Source organism: Triturus cristatus, chromosome 7, assembly GCF_964204655.1.
Source record: "Triturus cristatus chromosome 7, aTriCri1.1, whole genome shotgun sequence".
NCBI classification, from domain to species: Eukaryota; Metazoa; Chordata; class Amphibia; order Caudata; family Salamandridae; genus Triturus; species Triturus cristatus.
Genome location: NC_140590.1, coordinates 1,131,232,971 through 1,131,257,230, shown reverse-complemented (window position 1 = coordinate 1,131,257,230; position 24,260 = coordinate 1,131,232,971). Strand labels below are relative to the sequence as shown.

At 52.3% G+C, this 24,260-nt stretch overlaps 1 protein-coding gene across 1 annotated transcript in view; it reads left to right on the top strand.

The window, feature by feature from the left end:
* The window catches only part of THOC3 (THO complex subunit 3), a 71,961-nt gene that overhangs the window by 11,999 nt on the left and 35,702 nt on the right, over positions 1-24,260 (top strand). The window contains exon 2 of the mRNA XM_085618265.1: positions 22,959-23,115. Within this exon, the coding sequence (XP_085474391.1) occupies positions 22,959-23,115 (157 nt within the window). The remainder of the gene's footprint in view (positions 1-22,958; positions 23,116-24,260) is intronic.

The following is a 24,260-nucleotide window of genomic DNA, read 5'->3' as shown; positions in this document are numbered from 1 at the left end:
ATGTGGTGGACGTTATTTTATCGGCCAGGCGACACTCCACCAAGTCCATATACTCCTACAGGTGGTCTAAGTTTGTAAAGTGTTGTGGAGAGAGATCCATTGACCCTTTAAAGGCTCATCTTTCTGATGTGCTTCAGTTTGCTCTTTCCTTGGCTCAGCAGGGCTGTGCAGTGGCCACGGTCAAGGGCTACCTTTCGGCCTTATCGGCATTTCTGTGCCTTCCAGATCAACCTTCGCTATTTAAATCTCCGGTTGTTCTGAGGTTCATCAAGGGCCTTACAAACATGTTTCCTCCCACTCCATTTGTAATGCCTCAGTGGGACCTTAATCTTGTCTTAACCTTTTTAATGGGGTCCCCATTTGAGCCTCTTCATAGTTGTCCTTTGAGGCTGTTGTCCTTTAAGGTGGTTTTTCTTGTAGCCATAACCTCGGCAAGGAGGGTGAGTGAGCTTCAAGCTCTTAGTTCCAAACCTCCTTTTCTTACCTTACATGCTGAAAGGATGGTTCTCAGGACCAGGGCTGCTTTCCTGCCAAAAGTTGTTACTCCTTTCCATTTGGGGCAGTCTATTACCCTCCCTGTTTTTTATCCACCCCCTCATCCTTCCAAAGAAGAAGAAAGACTCCATCGCCTTGACCCGAAGAGGGCTATGAGTTTTTATTTGGACAGGACCAAGGACTTTCGTATTGATGACCAGCTTTTTATTGGCTACGTTGGTCGTTCTAAAGGTAAAGCGGTGCACAAGCGCACGCTGTCAAGATGGATTATACTGACCATCAAGATCTGCTACGCCCTGGCTGGTAAGACTCCTCCTGAGGGTATTCGTGCTCACTCTAGAGAGCTAAGTCTTCAACATCTGCTCTGGCCCGGGGTGTTCCTGTGGCAGATATTTGTAAGGCCGCGACTTGGGCCTCCCTCCATACTTTCGCAAAGCATTATTGCTTGGACTCTGAGATGAGGAGGGAGGGCCACTTCGCGCGCTCTGTCTTGCAAGACTTTCTGGTATAGAAAGGTGGACACCCTCCTCCGGGAGTGGGGACTGCTGTGGGAATCTATTCACAAGGTGAGGAATCCACTGGCAGATGTATCCATCAGAAGAACAAGTTACTTACCTTCGGTAACGCTTTTTCTGGTGGATACAGTATCTGCCTGTGGATTCCTCACTGACCCACCCGCCTCCCCGTTGTCCGCCTTTGTATACCATAGAATAGGTCTTGTTTGAAATGTTTGTATATTCTCTTGTACATTTGTAGGAAGTGCTTGTTTGGTTAGCATTCCTTTGTTTTTGTATGCTATGTATATGTATTGGTATGCTATATACTGGGTATACTTGGAGTTGTCGTTGGTTCACCTGTTCGCCTCGAAGGCACGGAAAAAATGGGTGGAACTGACGTCATCACGCCGACGTGGGCTTCTTATGGCTCCGATGACGTCGTACGGAGTCGCGTGCGGAGCCGATGTATTGTGACGTCGCCCACGTCGACGTGGAATGCTGGGGAAGAAAAGTTCCGTGGAATGCTGGCGCAGGGGATATTCACAAGGTGAGGAATCCACAGGCAGATACTGTATCCACCAGAAAAAGCGTTACCGAAGGTAAGTAACTTGTTCTTTTCAAGTACCTTTGAGAGAAGGGGGAGGTTGGTGATGGGGCGGAGATTATTTAGGTCATTGGGGTCAGCATTGGGGTTTTTGATTATGGGCGATATTTGACCAAGCTGAAGGGAGGAGGGGACACAGCCCGTGGAGAGAGAGGTGTTGATGATTTTGGTCCAGAATGGGGTGATGATGTGCTTAAGGGCAGGGACATGGTTGGTGGGTATTGGGTCTTTTGTGTGGGAGGACGGTTTTAGATTGCAAATTATATTGAGGACTTCTAGCTCAGTGACGGGGAGAAAGTTGAGCAAGGAGGCATTGTTCTTAAGTTGAGATTTAGGGGAGTTGGTTACTGGAGATGTGGAAGGTGAGAGACCTGTGGAGTGGTGGAGGGGTATGGAAATGGAAGGGTGAGGAGGCTCGCTGGGGAGCGGTAGGATAGAGGGCAGAGGAGAGAAAATGTCGTCTGGAAGGGGGGATGTGGAGTAGGCATTAGAGGTGAGGACAAGATTGGATTGGGGAGTTGGAGGATAGTTGTGTGGGAAGGAAGGATTGGTCAATTTTGGCCATTTTTTCCGAGAAGAAGTGGGCAATTTCTTCACATCTGTCTGATGAGGCTGTCCTATTTGGAGGTGCGGGGGAAGTTTGGTTTCGGATGATTTTGAAGAGTTCCCTGGGTCTGTTTTTGGCACGGTCAAGTTGAGTGCCGAAGAAGGATGCCTTTTCTTTGAGGTTGTGTTTTTTGTAAGTGGTTTTAGCATGTCTAAGAAGTGCAAGATGGGCGGGTGAGGGATGGTGTCTCCAGGTTCTTTCCGACAGTCTGAGTGCCCGTCTCTCATTATTTATCTCTGTATTAAACCAAGAGTTTGAGGGGGTGTTTCTTTGGTTTTTGAGTTTAGGCGGGGCTAGTTGGTCAAGAATATCTGTAACAGTATTGTTAAAAAGTTCAGTGAGCTCATTCGCATTTTGGGAGGGGGGAATGAGAAGAAGTTGAGCTTGGAGTTTCGCTTGTAGAACACCTGAGGCGATGTCCTTTAGGTTTCTGGTCAATTTCTTAGGTCTGGTAGTTTTAGGGGCGGGGAGGTTTGCTGAGGTAGCAATGGTGACCAGTCAGTGGGGATGATATTGGTGACGGAGGTCAGATCATCGTTGGACAGAATGACGTCAAGTATGGATCCTTTAGTGTGAGTTGGAGATTGGCAGAGTTGTTTGAGTTCATTGATTTCAAGAAGTGTAGTGAGGGAGGAGGAGCTTAGCGCGTGATCAAGATGGCCGCGTGAGCCTAGAGCTCCCGAGACCCTCGCTCCCTCCGGCATCTATCCTGTCTATTATCCTGTACTTGATGCCCGGACTATTGGAGAGGATCTGCTGCTGAGGCGGGAACCGTTGTCCGGGTCGAAATCGCCCACCGGAGACCGAAGTTATACTGCCTGGAAGTTTGGGGCCTAATCCCCGCACGGTGCCCGGGACTTGAGTTGGCACAGTGCCCGTGCCCTAATTGAACAACAGCGGCCTGGTCGGGGAGGAGTCGTCGGAGGTGGAGGGGATTTCACTTTCGCTTTCGATTTCGCCTTCCAGTCCCCAGGGCGCCCGGGACGGGGCGTGCGCGGCGCCAGCCACTGGTTGCATGCCCATTTACCCTGTACGGGCCAGGAGATTGTCTACACGGCAGATTGAGATGTCGACCAGGTCGGACGCCGAAAAGCAGAAGCCCAAGAACACCAGGCGGGGCACCTCCACCCAGACTAATACCATGGACCGCTATGCCCATCAGAGGGGGTCCCCGGGCGAATCGGGCCCGACGTCGGAAGCCTCGAAGGACGCGGCGTCCCCCTCCACAGAATTAACCCTGCAGGACATCATGGGGGCCATCGAAGGGATGAAGTCCTCGATTGGGCAGCAATTTGAGACCCTGGCACAAAAAGTAGATGCCATATCGATAGATGTCAACCTGGTTCGGGCCGACCTCGGCAAAACTAATGAGCGGGTTCAGTCCTTGGACCTCAAGACTGCCGGCCTCCTGGGCGATGTCTCCGGCCTCCAGCAGGAAGTCCGTACTCTCCGGGCAGCAAATGATCACTTCGCCCGCCGGTTGGAGGACTTCGAAGGCCGTGCTAGGCGCAACAACGTCCGCATCATTGGGGTCCCGGAAAATTCGGAGGAGCAGTCGGTGGACCTGTTCGTGGAGGACCTGGTGGTGAACCATCTGGCACCCAAAGGCCTTAGCAAGTTCTTTACCGTCGAACGGGCCCATAGAGTTCCTGGCGGGAGGCCCAAGGTGGGGGCCCCACCAAGGCCGATTGTCGCCCGGATCTTTAATTTCAGGGATCGAGATGCCATACTACAAGCATCGCGGATGGCCGGCCCGCTGCCATTCCAGAACACTACTGTAAGCTTTTATCCGGACTTCACTCAGATGGTGCAAAAGCAGCGGCAAGGCTTCATGGCGGTCAAGAGAAGACTGCGTGAGATGGGACTAAAATATGCCATGCTCTTTCCTGCAAGGTTGCGGGTGGTGTTCGAAGAGCGAACTTTCTTTTTTGAGGCACCCGACATGGTCGGAGACTGGTTGGACACTCTGCCCCAAGGGCGGCCTGGCGTGGAACGCTCTGGTGGCGCAGATGGTGCCGGTGACGAACATTGAACCGGGACTTAAGTACCACGACTCCGATCCCTCCGGGAGGTTGATAGTCCGGGGGGTGGCGGGGGCAGTAAGGGAGCTTTTCCTCCTCTGGGGTTCTTTCCGTAGACTAGTTTTATAAGGGGCGACAGGCACACTGCAAGTTGGGGGGCACTTTAGAGCTTACGCAGGGGTGCAGGGTGGGGGGTGGGTGGGGTTTGTTGTTGGGGTTGTTGTTGTTTTTGGTTCTGCAAGGCGTCATGATGCAAGCTCCTGTGTTTCGGGTCGGGTTCCACGTGGGTGGTGGTGGTCTCCTTACATGCTGGGATGGGGGGTAGGGGCCTCAAAATACTCAGTTGGAATGTGAATGGCCTGGGGGATCGTATTAAGCGTGGGATTGTACTGCAATTTCTGAAGAGATGTGCCCCTGATATTGTCCTCTTGCAAGAGACGCACTTGATTGGCAATACGTGCCATGCACTCAATCGTAAAGGCTATAAGTTTGTTGCGCATTCCGGGTTCACCTCGGGTTCCAGAGGGGCGGGAATACTAGTCAGGTCCTCTCTCCCATTTGAGGTTGACTCTACTACTGTAGACGATAGGGGGCGCTTCGCGGCAGTAGCGGGACGGTGGGAGGGCAGGACGCTGGTCCTGGTGTCTGTTTATGTCCCCCCTGCATTGCAGCCCACTACCCTAGCGGACTTAGAGAGGACACTACTGGATCTCCCAGAGGGCGTGTTGGTGGTGGGTGGTGACTTTAATGCGGTCGGCTCAGGCCTGCTTGACAGGCACCCGCAGAGGATTTCGGGGGGGGCTCAGAAGTGGCTTCCTGATTTCATAGATACCCTAGGGCTGGTTGATTGTTGGAGAATGTTGCATCCCACACAACGGCAGTACACTTTCCACTCAGGTGCGCATGGCAGTCTCTCCAGAATTGATTATGTCCTTACTCTGGCTGCACACGCTTCCAGTGTCTCTGAGGCCAGGCACATGGCACGAGGTATTTCTGACCATTCTCCGGTGTGGATCTGTATGGATGTTGCCAGAGGAGTGGGTGGTAGGGTGGCCCCAATTAACCCGTGGCATCTTAGAGACCCTGTGACTCGTAGTGAGGTACTTAAGGCGATCGACCGTTATTTTCAAGAAAACCTCGGTTCGGTCACGTCGGCGGTGTCCTTGTGGGAAGCATTCAAAACCGTGATTCGGGGTGAGGCCCTCTCCTTGATTACAGCGGCCAAGCGTCGGAGGGACGCGGAGGTCGCCCAGCTTGAGGCGGAGATCGCAGACCTAGGGCTGGCCCTGGAGGGTGAGGTCGCGGAGGAGGCGCTGCACGAATTGAGCCTTAAGCAATCGGAGTACAGGGCACTCGTGACTGACGCAGCCAAGGCTCTGAGTAGGGAACAGCGGGGCCGTCTGTACGACGTCGGGGACAAGGCCAGGAAATTGATTGCGTGGCTGGACAAGAAGGAGAGGGTCAATCGAGTGGTGCCGGACCTAGTGACGGAGGCTGGCGTCCTGGTCACGGAGCCGGAGGATATAGTCCAGTGCTTTGCGGATTACTTCCGCACGGTCTATACATCCGTGTCGGACAGGCCTGTGGAGGACTCATGTGCGCTCCTGCGCGATCTCGCCCTGCCTTGCCTCTCCGACGTGGACAGGGACGACCTTGATGGCGACATCACGGTCGATGAGATTGCGGGGGCGATCCGTTCTTTGCGTCCGGGCAAGGCCTCGGGTCCGAATGGTCTGCCCATTGAGCTCTACAAACTCCAGCCGGACAAGATCGCTCCGCATCTACGAGCCATGTTTGTGGAGGCGCGGGCGACGGGTTCCCTCCCGCTCGACCAGCGCCTGGCAATGATCGTGGTCATCCATAAAGATGGCAAGCCTAGAGACAGGTGCAGTTCATACCGGCCGATCTCGCTCCTTAACGCTGAGCCGAAGATCCTTGCTAAAATCCTCGCAAACCGGCTAGTCAGGGTGATCGGTGACCTGATCCACCCCGACCAATCTGGATTCATCCCACATCGGAATACTGCGTTGAATCTTAGGCGCATTCATGGTGTGATCGCAAGGGTCGGGACGATGCGGGAACCGGCCGTGGTGGCGGCGCTCGACGCAACGATGGCGTTCGACACGGTTGAGTGGGCATATTTGTGGGCCGCGCTCGCGAAGTTCGGCTTCGGGCCCGGATTTGTGGGCTGGGTGAGGCTCTTATACGAAGGACCTCTCGCCAAAGTTGCGGTTAACGGGAGGGCCTCCAATCCCTTCGTCTTGGGAAGGGGTACCAGGCAGGGTTGTCCCCTCTCGCCGCTGTTGTTCGCTCTCGCCCTTGAGCCGCTAGCGGCATGGATACGGTGGCACCCAGACGTGAGGGGGATTCGCTGGTCCCCCGATCACGAGGACCGCATTTCCCTCTATGCCGACGACATTCTGCTCTATCTTACCTCACCCCGGAAGTCCCTTATAGTTGTCTGCGACATCTTGACTTCCTTCGGGAGGAACTCGGGGCTCACCATCAACTGGGGTAAGTCATATCTGTACGCCCTGTGTGGAGACGCTCCGGTTCCCCCGCGGAATTGCCCGATCCAGATCGCCCGGGAGGGCTTTCAGTATCTTGGGATCTATATTTCAGCCGACCCCACGGTACGGTATGAGCGAAACCTGCTCCCTCCGTTGGCGCGCCTGCGGCGGGACGTGGCAGGTTGGAGGCGGCTGCCGCTTTCCCTCCTCGGTCGTGCGGCGCTCTTTAAAATGATGTCGCTTCCCCGCTTTCTCTATGCCCTGCAGAACACCCAGGAGCTGGTCCCGGCCAGTTACTTTCGGGAGGTTGAGAGTCTACAGCGTTCGCTGCTGTGGGACGGCCGCCCGCGTATAGCGATAGCAAAACTAACTCTCCCTTGGTATGACGGGGGTATCGCGCTACCCGACATCCGGAGATACTATTGGGCTTCTCAACTGAGCGCAGTCAACCACGGAGTCTACGGTCCTGCGCTTAGCCCCGGCTTCGCTATGGACCGGTGGTTGTTGCGGGGTGGTGGCTACTATAGAGCACTTTATTCAAGGGCCCCGGCTGGATCCCTCACGGGGCCGACCGGGGTGGCGGTGCACGTGTGGAAGGCAGTCACGAACTCCCTGGGGTGGAAGGATAGACTCACACTGGCCACTCCGCTGTTTGACTCGGACATGCTGGGGAAACTCTGGAACTCTAAGGGTTTCGACAAATGGGACCTGATTGGTATCTCCAGGGTGGGGGACATGCTGGCCAAGGGGCGGATTAAGTCGTTTACAGAGCTGCAGACGGAATATGCGCTAGAGGGCACGGAATACTTCCGATACGCGCAGGTACGTCATGCGCTGCGGTCGGTCCTCGTTGAGGGGGAGAAGGTGCCCGAATCCTCTCCGTTGGAGGACCGGATCTTGGACGGCCATGTGCCGGAGAGCACAATCTCTCTCATTTACAAGAAGCTGGTGAACGTCCGTACCGATCTCCTCCTGGGGGTGCGGGACCAGTGGACTAGAGACGGTCTTGAGCTGGACGATGAGGACTGGCAGTGCGCTGTCTCCTCCCCGAAAGAGGTTGCCATCCGCGCCAGGCTGCGGCTGGTCCAGCTTAAGATACTCCACAGAGTCTATGTCACTGGCCCCCGGTTGGTCCACATGGGTTTCTCCGAGGACGGGCTGTGTAAGAGGGGCTGCGGGATGGTGGGCACCTTTCTGCACATTATATGGGAGTGTGGTGTGATTGCGGAATTGTGGAAGCAGATTCATGTTGTGATGCAGGAGGTCACGGGTATTGTGTTGCACTCAGAGGCGCGGCGCTGTCTCTTGAACGTGTGGGGCCCTACAGACTACGATGCTGCGCAGACTCAACGGGTGACCCTTGGTAATATGGTGGCCAAGCGGGATATTGCACGATTGTGGGGATCCCCTAGCCCGCCCACCCTGGATGCATGGAAGAACAACATGGACTGGTGCATGTTTCGGGAGAAAACAGTGTATTGTGCACGGGGGAGGCCCAAGAAATGGCACAAGGTGTGGGGGGGGTGGAACCAGTATAGGGGGTACATCTGCCTGCCTCCTGCCACTGACCCACCAGAGGAGCACCTTTCCCCCTAGCCCCACTTCCGACTTGAGTTTTGCGGATGAAATCTGATAGAAAGTTAGTGCCTCTGCCTCTCCCTCCCCTCCACACTTGAGGGCTGATCTGATGGTGGATATGGGGCCGCCTCATCGGTGGGAGCTGACGCGAACACATGATGTATATTGCCTTGCTCGTTATGTTTTTCTTTAAAAATTGAAACCTTTTTTCTCTCCTGCATGACAGCTATAGAAGACTACATATGTTGATTGACGAGCTGCCGAACCTCCGGGTTGTCGGCTGAATAGCTGTGTATCTGAAATATCCGAATAAAGGTTTTAAAAAAAAAAAAAAAAAAAAAAAAAAAAGAAGTGTAGTGAGGAGGGAGATGGTGGGGTCATTGGTATCATTCCAGTGGAGGTTAAGATCCCCAAGAAAGAGATTTTTTGAGTTGGATAATGCTGATTGCGCCAGTAGATCAGATAAGTCCTCAGTGAAGGGCTGTGGTGGACCCGGGGGGCGATAGATGTTATGTAGACGAATTGGGAGGGAGTTTTGAGTTAACAGTTCTGCTTCCAGGTATTCGCATGAGGAGTAGCCTGTGTTAGTGATAATGGAAATCTGAAGTTCCTTTTGAAGATAATGGCTAGCCCTCCCCCAACTCTGTTAGGTCTGTCTTTTCTAAGAATAGAGTATCCCGGGGGGGGTGGGGAGAAGGTCAAGTATGCTCGTTGAGTGGTCATTAAGCCAGGTTTCAGTGAGGAATGCAATATCAGTGGATTCACTCAGGATGGTTTCCAAGATTTCCGTGGCGTGTAGGACCGCGGAGCGACAGTTAACTAGCATGCATTTCAGTGGTGTGGGGTTGGGTATGGAAGGTGGGCAAGAGTGGATCAGCGAAAGTTGGGGTGGTGGTCTGGGGACAGCAGGGGAGGAGGGGGTTCTATTTGTCCCTATGATAACAGGGATGGGGGCATAGGGGAGTGGAGGGTTGGTGGTTGGCAGATTAGGAAGGTAGGAGTTACATAGGTTGGCGAGGTCGGACGGGGAGAGATGGTTCGAGGTGCAGAGAGGTCTATGCTTACGGCATCGGAGAGGGAGTGGTCTCCAAAGGTTGTGTTTGTTATTGGGGATGTTTGAGGGAGGGAGGATGGTGGTTTTATGGTGAGAGAGGGTTCTGGTGCTGTGGACGAAGAAATCTTTTCTGAGTCAGGCAAATTCCGTAGTTAAATTAGATAGGTCACATTCAATGTTGTGTAGGATCTGGGCAATTGAGGAGAGGGGAGGTATCGGGAGTGCGTGGTCTGTGTTATTTGCAGAGGGTGGACTAATGTGTGAGGGGGGAGATGTGGTAGATGGTGTGGGGTGAGGGGAGACGGGGCTGGGAGGAGTAAGGGGTTCGGAAGTTAAAGTAGGTAGGACGAGTACAGTGTTGTGTAGGCTCGGGTTATTCCGGGTACAGGGAAGGAATGCAGGGGCGTATGAGGTGGGAGGAGAATGGTCTGGGGATAGCGAGTGGTCGTGATTAGTTGCGGATGGGGGAGTTCTGTGTGAGGGGGGAGATAGGGTAGTAGGTATGGAGTGATGGCTGGCGGAGCTGTTAAGTGTGAGTGGAGGGGTTAGGTTATACAGGGGGCAGAAATCTTCAGGTGATGTGGTCAGAGAGGGTAAAAGGGCATGAAGCGAGTGAGAAATGAATATATTGGTGTGATGGGGATGTGGGATTATTGAGGGTTGGGGTGAGGGAGATGGGAGTTTATTGGGGGTTGAGGTGCGGGGTTGGGTAGGTAGAGCCTGAGTGGGGCAGGTAGAGAGGAAGGGGAGGAGTAGACAGTTTATGGGATTGGTAGGAGTAGGGGGACGGTGGAGTACGTGAGTAGTTGGGTCGGGGGGGAGGTTTTGGGGACAGGGGGAGGGTGGGTAATGGGAAGGGAATGATAAGTAGGTGACAGGAGTTTGGGGCTACCGTTATTCAAGGAAGGGTCCGAGGAGTAAGGGTTAAGGGGGTTAGGGGGAGAGAGGTAGATAAGTGGGGGATGAGAAGTAGGTAATTGGGGATGGGGGTTGTCGTTATCAATAGGGGGGGGTCCAGGGAGGGAGATGGTGGGGTCAATTTTTGGAGTTTGAGAGTGGAGGAAGAGTGGGGGGGGGAGGGGGGAATAAGAGGTTTGAGGGGTTCTGTTTGTTTGGGGAGGAGGAGTGTTAGGTGCTGGGTGGTTAAGGAGGAGAGACATAGTGCTAAAGTGGTGTTCAAAGATAGAGAGGTGGGATGGCGAGGCTTGTATGAGGATGTTACCTGTTTTGAAGATGGAGATATCAATATCACCATGAAAGGCTAAGGAGGGAGCGGTGGATATTTTAAATCCATATGGTATATTGGTTGATTTAGCGATAGGGAGGTGTTGAAGGAAGATGCTCTTCCATTTGGAAGGGCGTTTGGAGTAGAAGATGTAGTTGGTAATAATGGGGGAGGTGAGGCTGAGGTAGTTATCGACAATGAGTGTTTCAGGGTTGTGGATGAGGAGTTTGTTTGATATTTTTCCTTGCGTGTTTGGAGAGATTTGGGGGGTAGAGAATGGTCCAGGAGTTGGGGCTGTGTTTAGAGAGGGTATGGTCCTGAGGGTGATGGTCAGTCCTGTGAAGGGGCATGTTGGGTGGACGTGAGACGGAGACAGAGTAGAGAGAAGGAGGTTAAAGGAGATGGGGGTAGAGGAGGAGAGGAGGATTGGGAGCCAAGGGGGGGGGGGGGGGGAGCTGGGAGAATGAAAAATCGGGGGCAAGAATAAGGAGGTAGTGTTAAGCAAGAGAGGAATAAAATCAGGATCAGATTCGATAGCAAAACAAATTACATCACTGATGTTCAGTAGGGTAGAAAAGGTAAAACAAGCATGGTAGATAAGATGAATCAAGCAAGGGGGCAAATAAGCGAGGAAATACAGTCAGGCGCAGATAAGATACAAAAAGCAGATTCCAGTGCTAATATGGATCACATTAAATAGGTAAACAAACACGATAAAATAGGGGAGAAGGATAAACAAGTGAGGAATTAAAAAATCAAGAGCAGATTAGGTAGTAAGACCGATTACATCGTACAATTGGAGCAAAATTAAATAGGTAAACAAACACAAACCTCAAAAAGCAAAAGATAAAATCCAAAAACAATAGTCTGTGGGGGAGCAATTATATTATATTAATATTATAATATATCATATTTTAGCAATATGAAGCAAGTAGCTTGGTTTGATAGGCTCGATTCCCAGGGTTTACTCAGGATTTACGCCGATGGCGATCCCAAACCTCTGGGGCCCAACCATTCAATAAACATAGAAAAACAAGATGAGGAAGAAAACAATGGCTGATGTCCAGTCGGCCCCTCTGCTCACCTTTTGTGGACCACACAGGGCGTCAACCTGAAATCGCCTGACCGGCGCCATTTTGAAAATAGGCGACATCAAACAGTAGGGACAGGAAAATGGGGTGGCCATGAATAGTTATGATTAAGATTCAGGAGGCTGGAGCAGCCGGGAAGTAGAGGCTGCATCAGGAGGCTGGAGCGGCCGGATAGAAATGGTGGCATCAGGAGGCTGGAGCAGCCGGGAAGTAATATCGGCTTCTGGAGGCAGGAGCTGTCGGACAGCAAAGTCTGAGTCTGGTGAGGCAAACCAGGCTGGGTCCGCGAAGGACAGGCCTCCCCATGAGCCGAGCTGTGAGACCTGGCCAGGCGGCCCGTCGCAGGGATTGCAGCGGTAGTTGCCGGCGGGAAAAAGTCAGGGCTGTGCACAAAAAGTGATCGGGACCAGCCGAGATCAGCATCCGGGGGTCCGATGCAAATGAGGCGCGGAGAGGTCAGCAAGTCATCGGGATTGTGTCCAAAAGCGACCGGGAACCTGCCAAGATCAGCATCCGAGGGTTCATTGCAGATGTGGCGTGTAGAGGTCGGCGAGTCGGAGGGTCATCAAGTTGCCGTTTGTCATCGCCAAACAGGTAAGAAACAGTGCATTCTAGTTGTAAAGATTCACAGGAAGATTGGTTGCAGGAAATCGTCAAGGAAGCGGTGGGATAATCAACGGGATTTCTACAAATTTAGTAGTCCCAAACCCAGGAGTCACTGAGGTGAACTATCAGGCAGCCATCTTAAGAACTTAAGAGTTCAATGGGGAGCAACACCGCACTGCAGCCAAGCATAGCGCCGCATTATCAGGGCTCAGGGAAGCACCATCTCCGCTCCCACGGGGCACAGCATGCCGACCAGGAAGACTGTCGGACTGTGCTATATTGCATGAGGCCCAGAAGCGAACCCGCACCATCAGTACCTTTCGGGGGGGGGGGATCCACAGAAGACGAGGTTGCAGCCGCTGGAGGACGCCTCTGTGTGCGCAGCCAGCTTCGCATGACCCTATGGGCCGATAGCGGTGCGGGGCCACCGGCAGCATCCTAGGACGATCCACCACACAGAGGAGTAGCCGGAACAGGCATGCCACAAGCGCACCGTTGCCCCGCTTATTTTGCCTCTCCGAGGCCTCACATCATCTCCGGCCACTCGCGACCAGTAGTCCACGCTCCAGCTGGCTTCGTGCAGTGCCGCCAGCTGGAGCTCCACGCACCTCACTCCGCCGAGTCCTATGACGCAGCACTCAGCTCCCCGGCAATTGTCGCGTCCTCTGACAACAAAAGCTCCTCAGCAATCCCAAAAACACACCAATGGATTGGGCTCACATTCCGATTCACGCGGCAGCACAGTTGCGCATCAGACTATTGTCCTACGATTGTTTCGCCCCACAGGTATTGCGCAGTTCAATTGCGGTTACTCGCATAGATCTTTCATGTCTCAGATCGCCGCCATTAGTTAGTCAGGCACTCTGGCGCAGGTATCGGTGTATTTACACAGTCCCAATAGGAGGGGGGGGGGGTGTAAATACCTTGTCGCCTGGTGGTTATGATCCTCGTGGCAGCAAACGGTTGATAGTGGCAGTGGCACCGCGTCGGGGGATCGGCAAACCAAGACTTTCAAACTTAGTGACTGAGTGGCCGCCATTTTGTGCACTCGGTCTCCGGCGATCAAGGGGTTAGAAAATCAAATCCTGTACAAAGTAGGACACCATGATGCATGACACAGGCATCCGTGTTTGCAGTGCACCTTCATAGATTGAAGTCTATGATTGCGATGTATGAATGGTCGTTAGGAACTCTGGAATCTCGGCAGTTCAACTCCGCTCCGATGGAGAGACAGGATCAGGCAGCCATCAGCGCCTGATGTTTAGATTATTGCTTTTGTCTTTGCATGTTTTTAACCACCCTTGTTTCCCAACTCTCCTTACATTTGTTTTTTGCTCAATATTTTATAGTGTTTTGACCCTTTCTTCTTTTTTTGTCATGGAATTAGAAACATATTACTGCTACCAACTATTTATTTAATGCCAAACCCCCTTCTGCTTTTTCTTGAGTTTATCATAGTGGTAATCTCTAATTTAGTTTTTCCTAGCTTTCGAAGCCCTTTGGCAGGTATCGTGGATTATAACAACACAGAAAGATGATGGACGGAATGCTGAACATTGTCAAACATTAACTCCTCAGTACAGAGATCTAGGCCTAAATCCAACGTTTTTTTGCTCACCATGCCATCCCAATTAGGAACCAGCCATATGCAAGACAGTCTTGACCCTGCTCCTCATTGGAACAACCCAGGACCCAGCCATATGCAAGACAGTCTTGACCCTGCTCCCCGTTGGAACAGTCCAGCTTGAATTACCAGGCCAGATCTGCCCTGGACCTGAAACGAGTAGCCTGGGGCCAGTTTCTGGGTATTACCCCATATCAGCCAGGAGGCAAGGCCCAGGATGCTTGTTACCAGTCCTGAGAGGACCTGGCAATTTGGGCTGGACTGTTCCCATGAGGAGCAGGGTCAAAACTGATTTGTATATGGCTGTGTCCAAACTAGAGTGGCATAGGGAGTAAAAGAACAAAGGGTTTAACCTAGATCTCTTGACTGGGTGTCAATGGTTGAAAAGTGAGCACTCTATCCATTGTCTTGTTGTGTTTGCTAGGTATCATGGACTGTCATATTTTCATCAGCTAGCAGCTGGGCATGCAGAGCAAACCTATGGTGATAGGCTTGAGAGCATGGTCTAAAAGTTCAATTTCTCCTCAAGCACATGAAGGTTTTGCCTTTATTTCTTTGCACATTACCGTGAACACAATTTCTTTCTTAACTTTCAGTGACTAAGTGGAAAACAAATGGGTCAATTTTAATTTGACTGCGTAATCTGTATTGTGTTAGAGAGTAAGTAAAAAACATGACAGAATTCCCATTGCCCAGTTGGTAGAGTAAAAAGGCTTGCACCACCATCTGGAATTCTGAAATGTACAGTTGACAAAGTGCTCCTCATTCTTTTAAAGTAGATAGTTTTGAAAAGTACAGACAAGCTTAGAAAACCGCCTCCTTTAGCTTCTCTCCAGAGACTGTAGGTGGTGTTAGCATGATGTGAGGAATTACTTTATTCCTTCATAATTATCTGATGTGGCTCGCTGCTGTGGGTGTTAGTGGTACCAAATTCAAAACATAGACATGGTGCAGCTAGGATCCCGACTACATTTTTAGGTATGTTGGCTGCAGCGAAGATCCTGGTTTGCTGGAGTTTTGTCACTTTGGTAGGCCAGTTGCGACCACACATCTCTCCCTGACAGTGAAATCTGGAGCACCTGTGGGAAAGATTTTATTTTTAAAAGATTGCGAAAGTTGGAAGAGCAGTGGTGTCCCTTATCTTTTTGTTTTATAAGGTCCTTATATGGATACACAGTGTATGACTCCATGCTGGACTGAACACTCTAGACTGCATGACTATATTGGATGAACATTTCTCAATCTTTTTTTTTTTTTTTTTTTTTTTTTTTGTGAAACCGTTTATTGCAATCTCAAAAATATACAAGTATGGGCCTACAACCTTCCGGCCGGCCGCTAGAATGACAGGAGCATATGACATTCATATAAGAACACTGGGCGGTGCAGAGAAGCAAAATCAGGAGGTATCGGCGTCGTGGGCCACATCACTCTGACCCCACAATACGGTTTCATTTTATACACACAACACAAAAACCACACCCGCAAGGCAACCCGCATTCGAAAGTAACAGCACGTGCTCCCCGAATGGGGGACCCCAGCCATCAGCAGGAGTCTAAAGAGGGGAAAGGGAACAGATCGAGGACTGGGGGAACTCCGTGCTCGGGGCTATGGAAAGGAGTCAACTAAGGGGACGGGGCTGGTGAGGCCGCAGGCAGCAGTGGTGGCGCGCAGATACCCCCGCGGTAGGCGTTCCAGTGGCCCCATACTTTCACCCATGCCCCAGGCTTACCCCTCGCCACATACACCACCTTTTCTCGGAACATGCACCAATCCATGTGTTCTTTCCAGGCCGACACCGCCAGGGGCCTCTGGGATCCCCACAGTTGAGCAATGTCACGCTTAGCTATCATATATCCCAGAGTCACCCATCGCGTCTGCGGAACCGAGTAGTCAGTTGGTTCCCACACATTCAGCAGGCATCTCCTCGCTTCAGGCAGCAGCGCGACATGCGTAACCACTCGCAGGACCTCATGCACACCACGCCAGAATCGCTCCACCTTCGGGCATTCCCACAAAATATGCAAAAAAGTCGCCAAAGCACCACACCCACGCTTACACAATCCATCCTCAGCATAGCCCATACGCAGAAGCCTTGGCCCTGTCATGTAAACCCGATGGAGTATCTTAAGCTGGACAAAGCGAAGGCGAGCCGGTATGGCCACCTCCTTCGGAGAGGCCACCGCGGAAATCCAGTCTTCGTCGTCCAACTCCAGCCCGTCGGCAACCCAAGCCTCGCGGAGGCCAGTCAGCAAGCCCGAGCGATCATTAATCAATTTTTTGTAAATGATGGCGATCGTGTTGTCCGGAACATGGCCATCCAGCACTCTATCCTCCAGGGGGGAAGACTCCGGGATGGAGGCGACGTCTGGGAAGACTGAGCCCAGCGCGTGACGGACCTGCAAGTACCGAAAGTATTCACTGCCCTGCAGCTGAAACTCCGTCTGCAGCGTCTCGAATGTTTTAAATCCCCCCCTCGTCCAGAGGTCCCCCACTTTACTGATGCCGTTCGTGTCCCACTTCTCGAAGCCCTTCGAGGTCCACAGGGAGCCCAATCTCTCAGACGCGTACAACGGTGATGCCCGGGTCAAACGGTCCTTCCACCCCATAGCTGCGTTAGCCGCGTGCCATACTCGTACCATGACACGCGTAGGTCCCGTCAGGCGGGGTCCGGGCGCGCCAGAGTAGAGCGCTCGATTATAGTCGCCACCAGGCAGGAGCATCTTGTCCATTTCAAATGCCGGGTTTAAGGCGGGCCCGTAAAGGCCATGATTAATTGCAGCTAGCTGGGAGGCCCAGTAATACCGTTTAATATCCGGGAGGGCAATCCCCCCGTCGTACCATGGGAGCGTCAACTTCGCCAGGGCAATACGCGGCCTCCCGTCCCAGAACAGGCGGCGCTGTAGACTCTCCACCTCACGGAAGTAGCGCGCCGGGACTAAATCCATAGTATTCTGGAGAGCGTACAGGAAGCGTGGCAACGACATCATCTTAAACAATGCCGCCCGGCCGAGCGGCGAAAGCGGCAGGCGCCGCCAGCGCGCGACGTCCTCCTTCAAGCGCTGGAGGGGGGGGAAGCAAATTCCGCTCGTAGCGGGCCTCCGGGTCCAGAGTAATGTAAACCCCCAGGTACCGAAACCCCTGCGAGGCAATCTGGATCGGACAGCCCCGCGGGAGGACGGGAGCCTCCCCGGAAAGCACATACACACATGATTTAGCCCAGTTGATGACAAGGCCTGAGTTGCGGCCGAATGAGCGCAAAACATCAACCAGGACAATCAGTGATTTACGCGGGGAGGCTAGGTACAATAGGATATCGTCAGCGTATAGGGACACGCGGTCCTCATACTCGGGGGTCCAACGGAGACCACGGATGGAAGGGTGCCACCGCAGCCACTCCGCCAGCGGTTCCAAGGCCAGCGCGAACAGGAGCGGCGACAAGGGACAGCCCTGTCGCGTGCCCCGTCCCAGCTCGAATGGGACCGATACTCTTCCATTCACCACCACCTGTGCCAATGGGCCCGAATACAACAATTTGACCCAGCTGATGAACCCCGGGCCAAATCCAAACTTCGCCAGCATAGCCCAGATGTACGGCCACTCGAGCGTGTCAAACGCCATGGTGGCGTCTAAGGACGCCAATATGGCCGGCTCCCGCACAAACGGGACACGCGCGAGCACCCCGTGCAAGCGCCGCAGATTAAGGGCCGTGTTGCGATGGGGAATAAAGCCGGACTGGTCTTGGTGGACCAAATCGCCCACCACGCCGACCAGCCGGTTGGCTAGCACCTTGGCGAGGATTTTGGGCTCCGCATTCAAGAGCGAGATAGGCCGGTAGGATGTAACCCGCTCTCGAGGTCTCCCTTCCTTATGGATCACCACGATTGTAGCCAGACGTTGGTCCGGCGGGAGGGAGCCCAGCGAGTGGGCCGCCAGGAACATCGCACGGAGGTGGGGTGCCAGTACATCCGGTCGCAGCTTATACAACTCAATAGGGATGCCGTTCGGGCCCATGGCCTTGCCGGAGGCGACCAAGCGTATGGCGAGGGCAATTTCGTCGGAGGTAGGAGCGGCATCTAACGACACCCTGTCCTCCACCGAAAGGGAAGGCAGCGCGATATCCCTAAGCAGGGCATGGGAGTCCTCCTCCGAGCAGGGAGAAACCGGGGAATACACCTCGCGGAAATAATCCGCGAAACAAGAGACAATGTCTTCTGGCTCGGTGACACGCACACCATCCATCCTCTCAATCAGCGGGACCACACGACTCGCTCTCTCCTTTTTATCCAACCATGCAAGCAGTTTACCAGCCTTATCACCCACATCATACAGTCGCCCCTGTTGCTCTCTATAGAGGCCCCTGGCCGCCTCCGTGACGAGGGCCCTGTAGGCCGCCTGCTTAAGCTGTAGGACATGTAGTGCAGCGTCCGTCACCCCACCCTCTAGACCACCCTCCAATTCAGCAATTTCGGCCTCCACCCGGGTCACCTCCTCCTGCTCACGCCTCCGGGCATGGGAAATAAAGGAGAGGGCCTCCCCTCTAAGAACTGTTTTGAAGGCTTCCCACAGGGAGATAGCCGAAGGGACAGACCCCACATTCTCATCGAAATACCGCTGCAAGGATTTAATCAAATCAGCGCGAATAGTGGGGTCGCGCAGATACCAGGCATTGATTGGAGCTACCCTGCCCTCCCCCCTCGGGAAGACATCAACGTGCAACAGGAGCGGGGAGTGATCTGAAATACCCCGCGCCAAATGGCGCACCTCTCCTACCCTCCCAACATAGGCCGCAGGGACAAGGACATAATCAAGCCGTGAGAGGCTACCATGGGCACCCGAGTGGAAAGTGTACTGCAGCTGCGTGGGATGTTTTAAGCGCCAGCAGTCCACCAATCCCAGTGTATCTAAGAAGCCGGACAGCCACGCCTGCGCCCGGGGGAGGTCCCTAGGGGGGTGACGATCCACGGTCCCAGAAACCACCGCATTGAAGTCCCCCCCCCCCCAACCACCAGAAGCCCCCCCGGAATGTCAAGGAGGAGGCGCCCTAAGTCTGCAAAAGTCGTAGACTGTAACCCCGGTGGGACATACACTGATACAAAGACAACTACTTTACCCTCCATTCTCCCCACTAAGACAGTGTAGCGTCCCCTCTCATCATGGCGCACCTCGTCTATTTCCAACGGGAGCGAGTTCTTCACCATGATGCCCACCCCCCGTGAGCCCGACGTGAAGCCCGAGTGGGCCACCAAGCGATAGCCACGTCGATTCATGGCACAAAAGGAATTACCAATAAGGTGTGTCTCCTGCAGAAAGACCACATCTGGTGAAAGTCGTTTCAAATACTGCAGGACCACACCTCGCTTAATCCTATCCCCCAGTCCGTTAACGTTCCAGGACAATAAAGTCAGGTCCCTACCCCCCATCACATACAGAAGCCATCATTCGTCCCCCGGAGAGCACCTTAAAAACACCAATACAATAAAGGGTTTGCCTTGCGGTAAAAACGAACAACACCCCACCCCAACCCACCCATCCCAACAGAACTCCCCCCTCCCTGCACCCCTGCATGAGCCCAAACAGCCCCCCCAAAGTGCAGTGTGCCTGTCGCCCCATGAATGATTAAACTAACTAGTCCCCCAGAGGAGGAGGGAGAACCCCCAAGAGACCCCGTACCACCTCCACAGGAGGGAGACTTAACGAACAGTCAAAAATGACGACAATGTTGTCCAGAGCGAGGCCTACTATTAATCCCTCAGTCCTGATCCGGCGATCCCTCCCCTCCAACCGCGCCCCCCCCACCCCCCCGGCCCCGATCCCCGGGCAAGGAATCCAACCAGTCCCCGGCCGCCTCGGGACGATCAAAAAAGTGCGTGCGGCCATCCACCTCCACCCGCAACTTAGCTGGAAAAAGCATCGCATACTTGAGGTTCAAGTCCCGTAGACGACGTTTGACTCCGAGAAAGCTCAGTCTCTGCTTCTGGACCGCTGGGGTGAAATCAGGATAGAAGTTTACGTCCATATTGTCAAGTCTGATCGGTCCTTGTTGCCTAGAAGTCTGAAGGATAGCGTCTCTGTCCCGAAAGTTGAAAATCCGGGCAATGATAGGCCTCGGAGGGGCTCCGGCCTTAGGTCTTCCTCCGGGAACCCTGTGGGCACGTTCCACCGCAAAGAATTTACTCAGCCCCCGGGGCTGGAGATGGGTGAGAATCAGGTCCTCCACAAACAGGTCCGCCGCCGCCTCCTCACGTCCCTCCGGCACCCCGACAATGCGGACATTATTCCTCCGGGCCCGACCCTCGGAATCCTCCAGTCGACGATCCATCAGGGCGCTCGCCTGGCCAAGCCGGCGCACCTCCTTTTGGAGGGCCGCCACGTCCGCTGTAAGGCCCGAGGTGGTGTGGGCCAAAGAATCGACCCGGTCATTGGTCTTGGATAAATCAGCCCTCACCAGGCCAACATCCACGTGGACCGAGTCAATCTTTTGCGCCAGTGTGTCAAAGCGCTGGTCCACCGAGGCCTTCATCTCGGCGATAGCGCCCATGACATCTCGCAGGGTCAGATCCACGGGCAGCGCAGGAGCATCAGTCGGGTCCTCAGGAGACCTACGCGGCACCTCGGGAGATCCCTTCTGGAGGGTGTAGCGGTCCATGCTGTTGGACTGATGGGCTGCGCCACGGCGGGTCGATTTCACCTTTGCCCGGTCGCCATCTTGTTTTGAGGACATGGTTTCAGTCCCCAAATCGTGCCGATCACCTCGGAAAGGGCCGACAAACCAGTTCACGGGCTCCGGGGGGGGGGCAGCCACAGGTCCGCAGGACGGGTCACAGCCGGCGGGCCAGCAGGGCACCCCAACGAGGCCACACCACCACACACCGACCCGCAACCCAACCCAACCTCGCCTACACAGCAAGGAGGGTGCAAAAGCGAAAGTGAAAGTGCGGGGTACGCGAGTCGCCCAGCCCTGCCCGCCGCTGTTGATCACTTTGTCTCCGGATCGCCCCGTAACTCCAATCCGGGGGGCCGGCGTGGAGAAGGCCGCAAACCTCAATCGGTGCTCCCGCCGGTGTCCGAGGTCCAATTTGGAAGCGGAAAACGGGTGACACCTCAGCTCGGGCTCACCAACACAGTCCCCTCATCTAGGACAGGATATTTTCAGGATGTATGTAGGAGGTCACGGAGGTCCTCGGGAGCCTCGCACCTACGCGGCCATCTTGGTTGCGCGCTAGGCTCCTCCTCTCATTTCTCAATCTTAAGATTACAAAATGGATGATTATGTTGGTTCTGTTGGCTTTGACCTCATTGTAGTATTTTCATTATGGCCTCAGCTCTTTTGGTAAGTGAAATGAGGCTCAGCAATGTGTGAGGGGTGCTTTCTTTACCATTTTATTTGTTAATAGAATTACACCCAGTCACTGAAAGGACATGGTAATACACACTAGTAATTAGATTATAAAAAGCTGTAAGGGACATAACATTTTATTTAGAAGCACATCCAATAGCAGGCACGATGAATTATGTTGTGCACTGGAGCCAAGTAGCCTAGAAAGAAGGACAGCAGCTGACTTGACACATGAATGAGAATGCTGGTGCCACGTAAAAGATGAAAAGATTTGTTTTTCACGGGTTAATGATTTTAGAGCATGGGGTGGTTGCAGGTCAAAGACCTCATATGCCTCTTGCTGCAGGTGTACATGGCTACCTGGAGATTGTAGTTTTCCTGTAGTTGCCATTTGACCTACCACTGGGGTTAGCAGACTACCTAGCAGTTCTTGAAGAAGATAAATGTATTGTAATCAGCAAGTCAGGATGACGAACAGCAATTTTATATATTTCAATCTCTTCTATCCAGTGATGAAAGGCCTGCTGAGTAAATAATGACTTTCAGGGTTGTAGGGTGTTTTTGGAAGTTCCAGTCTATTAACTTTTTGACATTTAACTGTGACCTGAAAATCTTCTCTTGGAGTTGAATGGTTTACTTTGGAAGAGATAATTATTATTAGTAGGTATTCTGGGCATGTTTATATTAAAGATACTCTGTTGATCATCACGCAATCTCTAGAAATGTATTGTCGGAGATACAATGGGGGCGTTTCAAGCAGAGCCTGGTCTGCCCTCATGGCTATGATCTCGGAAGAATAATTCTATTTTAGCGAGATTAAATTTAAAGTAGGAAGACATTAAAATCTAGACTTCTGTGTGCTCCTTAAATAGGAGGCAACCTGAGGTAAAGTTAGGGGTCCCATATATGCTGATGGATGACGAATGTGTCCTAACATTAGATTCCCCAGTAGTATGCATGGAGATAGAAGGGACTACAAGAGAACCCCACAAAGCGCTTGGGGGTTGAAATCTGGCATACTCCAATAACGAGGCATGAGAACAGCCTGCAGTATCTCCTTGCTGGTTGAGAGTTTATTGACCATATCAAAGGTCACTGAGGTAAAAAGCACCTTTCTATCCACTTTCATCAGCCCAATAGTCGACTGCTTTTCATTAAACCAGTGTAAGGAGTTGTGGTGAAATGTACACAGGGATACTTTGCTCCTACTGATGATAGGAGGTAAACCCTTTCCATACTATCTAATTGATTCAGATTAGTTATATGATTGCCTCTGTTCTAACCATCTGTGGAGTATCATTTTTTTCTAAGGAATAGGGTTTCCAGTTTGACTACACTTTGTCACATATGTGGTAATATGAATTCGCTTTTAAATTGGAGGACACTAGTGAAAGTTATTTGTGGTACATTTCTTAAAGGGACAGTATGCTGTCTTTTACTTTTTAAAATAGTATGCCGTAATTTGGGTTCTGATAGTGGGAGTTTGAGGTCCTACAGGAATGACCAGAAAGGTTTGGTGAGCCTACAGGAATTGGGCATAGTGGCTCTAGCACTACTTACTGCGGGAAGCATATATGATTGCTTTTAGCCCTGAACATTTGGGAAGGGGAAGCATTGCATTGTTTGGAATTATTACACAACCCTTTAGTCAAATGCTGCCTGGAAAATTGTCTACAAAACTGATCAGTTTGTTTCCAAATGCATCCATAGGTGAAGGAGAACAATTATCGGGGACATGGCGACAGTGTGGATCAACTTTGCTGGCATCCTACCAACCCGGACCTCTTTGTCACTGCATCAGGGGACAAAACCGTCCGAATTTGGGATGTACGATCTGCAAAATGCATTACCACTGTTACTACAAAAGGTGAGAAAAGTCTTGTAGGAGAAGTGCCTCTATTTTCAATAAAACCAACCTCAATTCAACAAGTAAAAAGCAACAGATGGGAAGACATGTCTTTTTAAGGCAAGAATGTATGTGGTTGCTCATAAGGTTGGACATATATTACCGAGAGTCATGTTCTGGGACAATATGTAGCAATAGCTAGAGTGTTATTACCATTTTGTGTTATGTTATGCAGATTTGTTGAGCGAACTATCTCCCGGCAGGGTAATCTGGTGCTGAGCAGGTGTGAGTCTTGCCACACTTAGAGCCTGGTGGGAATACTCAAAAATCCAGGTCTTTGGCTTCCTGCAGAATTCAAGAAGTGAGGAGGAGGCTCTTGTGTGTAGCCGCAGGCAATTCCCCTTTTTTGGAGCAATGTAGAAGGCCAAACCTGATCGGGTTTTCCCTATGCGTGGGATTTGTGCAAGTATGAGTCTGGACAAGTGGAGTTGCCTGATAGGTTTATGAAAGCTGATGTGATTGTTGCGGTAAACTGGGCCAGTGTTATGCAGTTCCTTGAAAGTGCAGGTGAGGAGTTTGAATTGTGCTTGTTTTTGAATGGGGAGCCAGTGAAGGTCCTTCAGGTATGGTGTGATGTGAATGCGGCATGGGAGGTTGAGAGTGGTTCTAGCTACCGAGTGCTGAATGGTCTGGAGCCTTCTGGTGAGATTTTGTTGTTGTTGATCTTGGCATAGTGTGTTCTTGTAGTCCTGCTTGCTTTTGACGCGTGTGATAGGTTTCCGGGTGCTGATTGTGAGCCATTTGAAAATGTTCTTCCGCATCCTCAGGGTATGAAATCATGAGTTATTGACGACATTGACTTTGGAGGCCATGTCGAGTTTAATGTTGATGATCCAGAGGTTTGTGGCGTGGGTGGTCGGGGTTAGTGGCGGTCTGAGCTCTGTTGTTCACCAGGGGGGAGGGGATTCCCACGATGATGTGCTCTTTCCAAAGATTACGATTTTGGTCTTTTCAGTATTTAGCTTTAGAAAGTTGGTCTTCATCCAATGTGTTATTTCGGTCATGCGGGCATTGAATTTGATCTTGTCCATAAGGGAGAGAATGAATTGCACGTCTTCGGCGTAGGTGAGGATGTTGATGTCATGAGAGCGGATGATGCTGGCTAG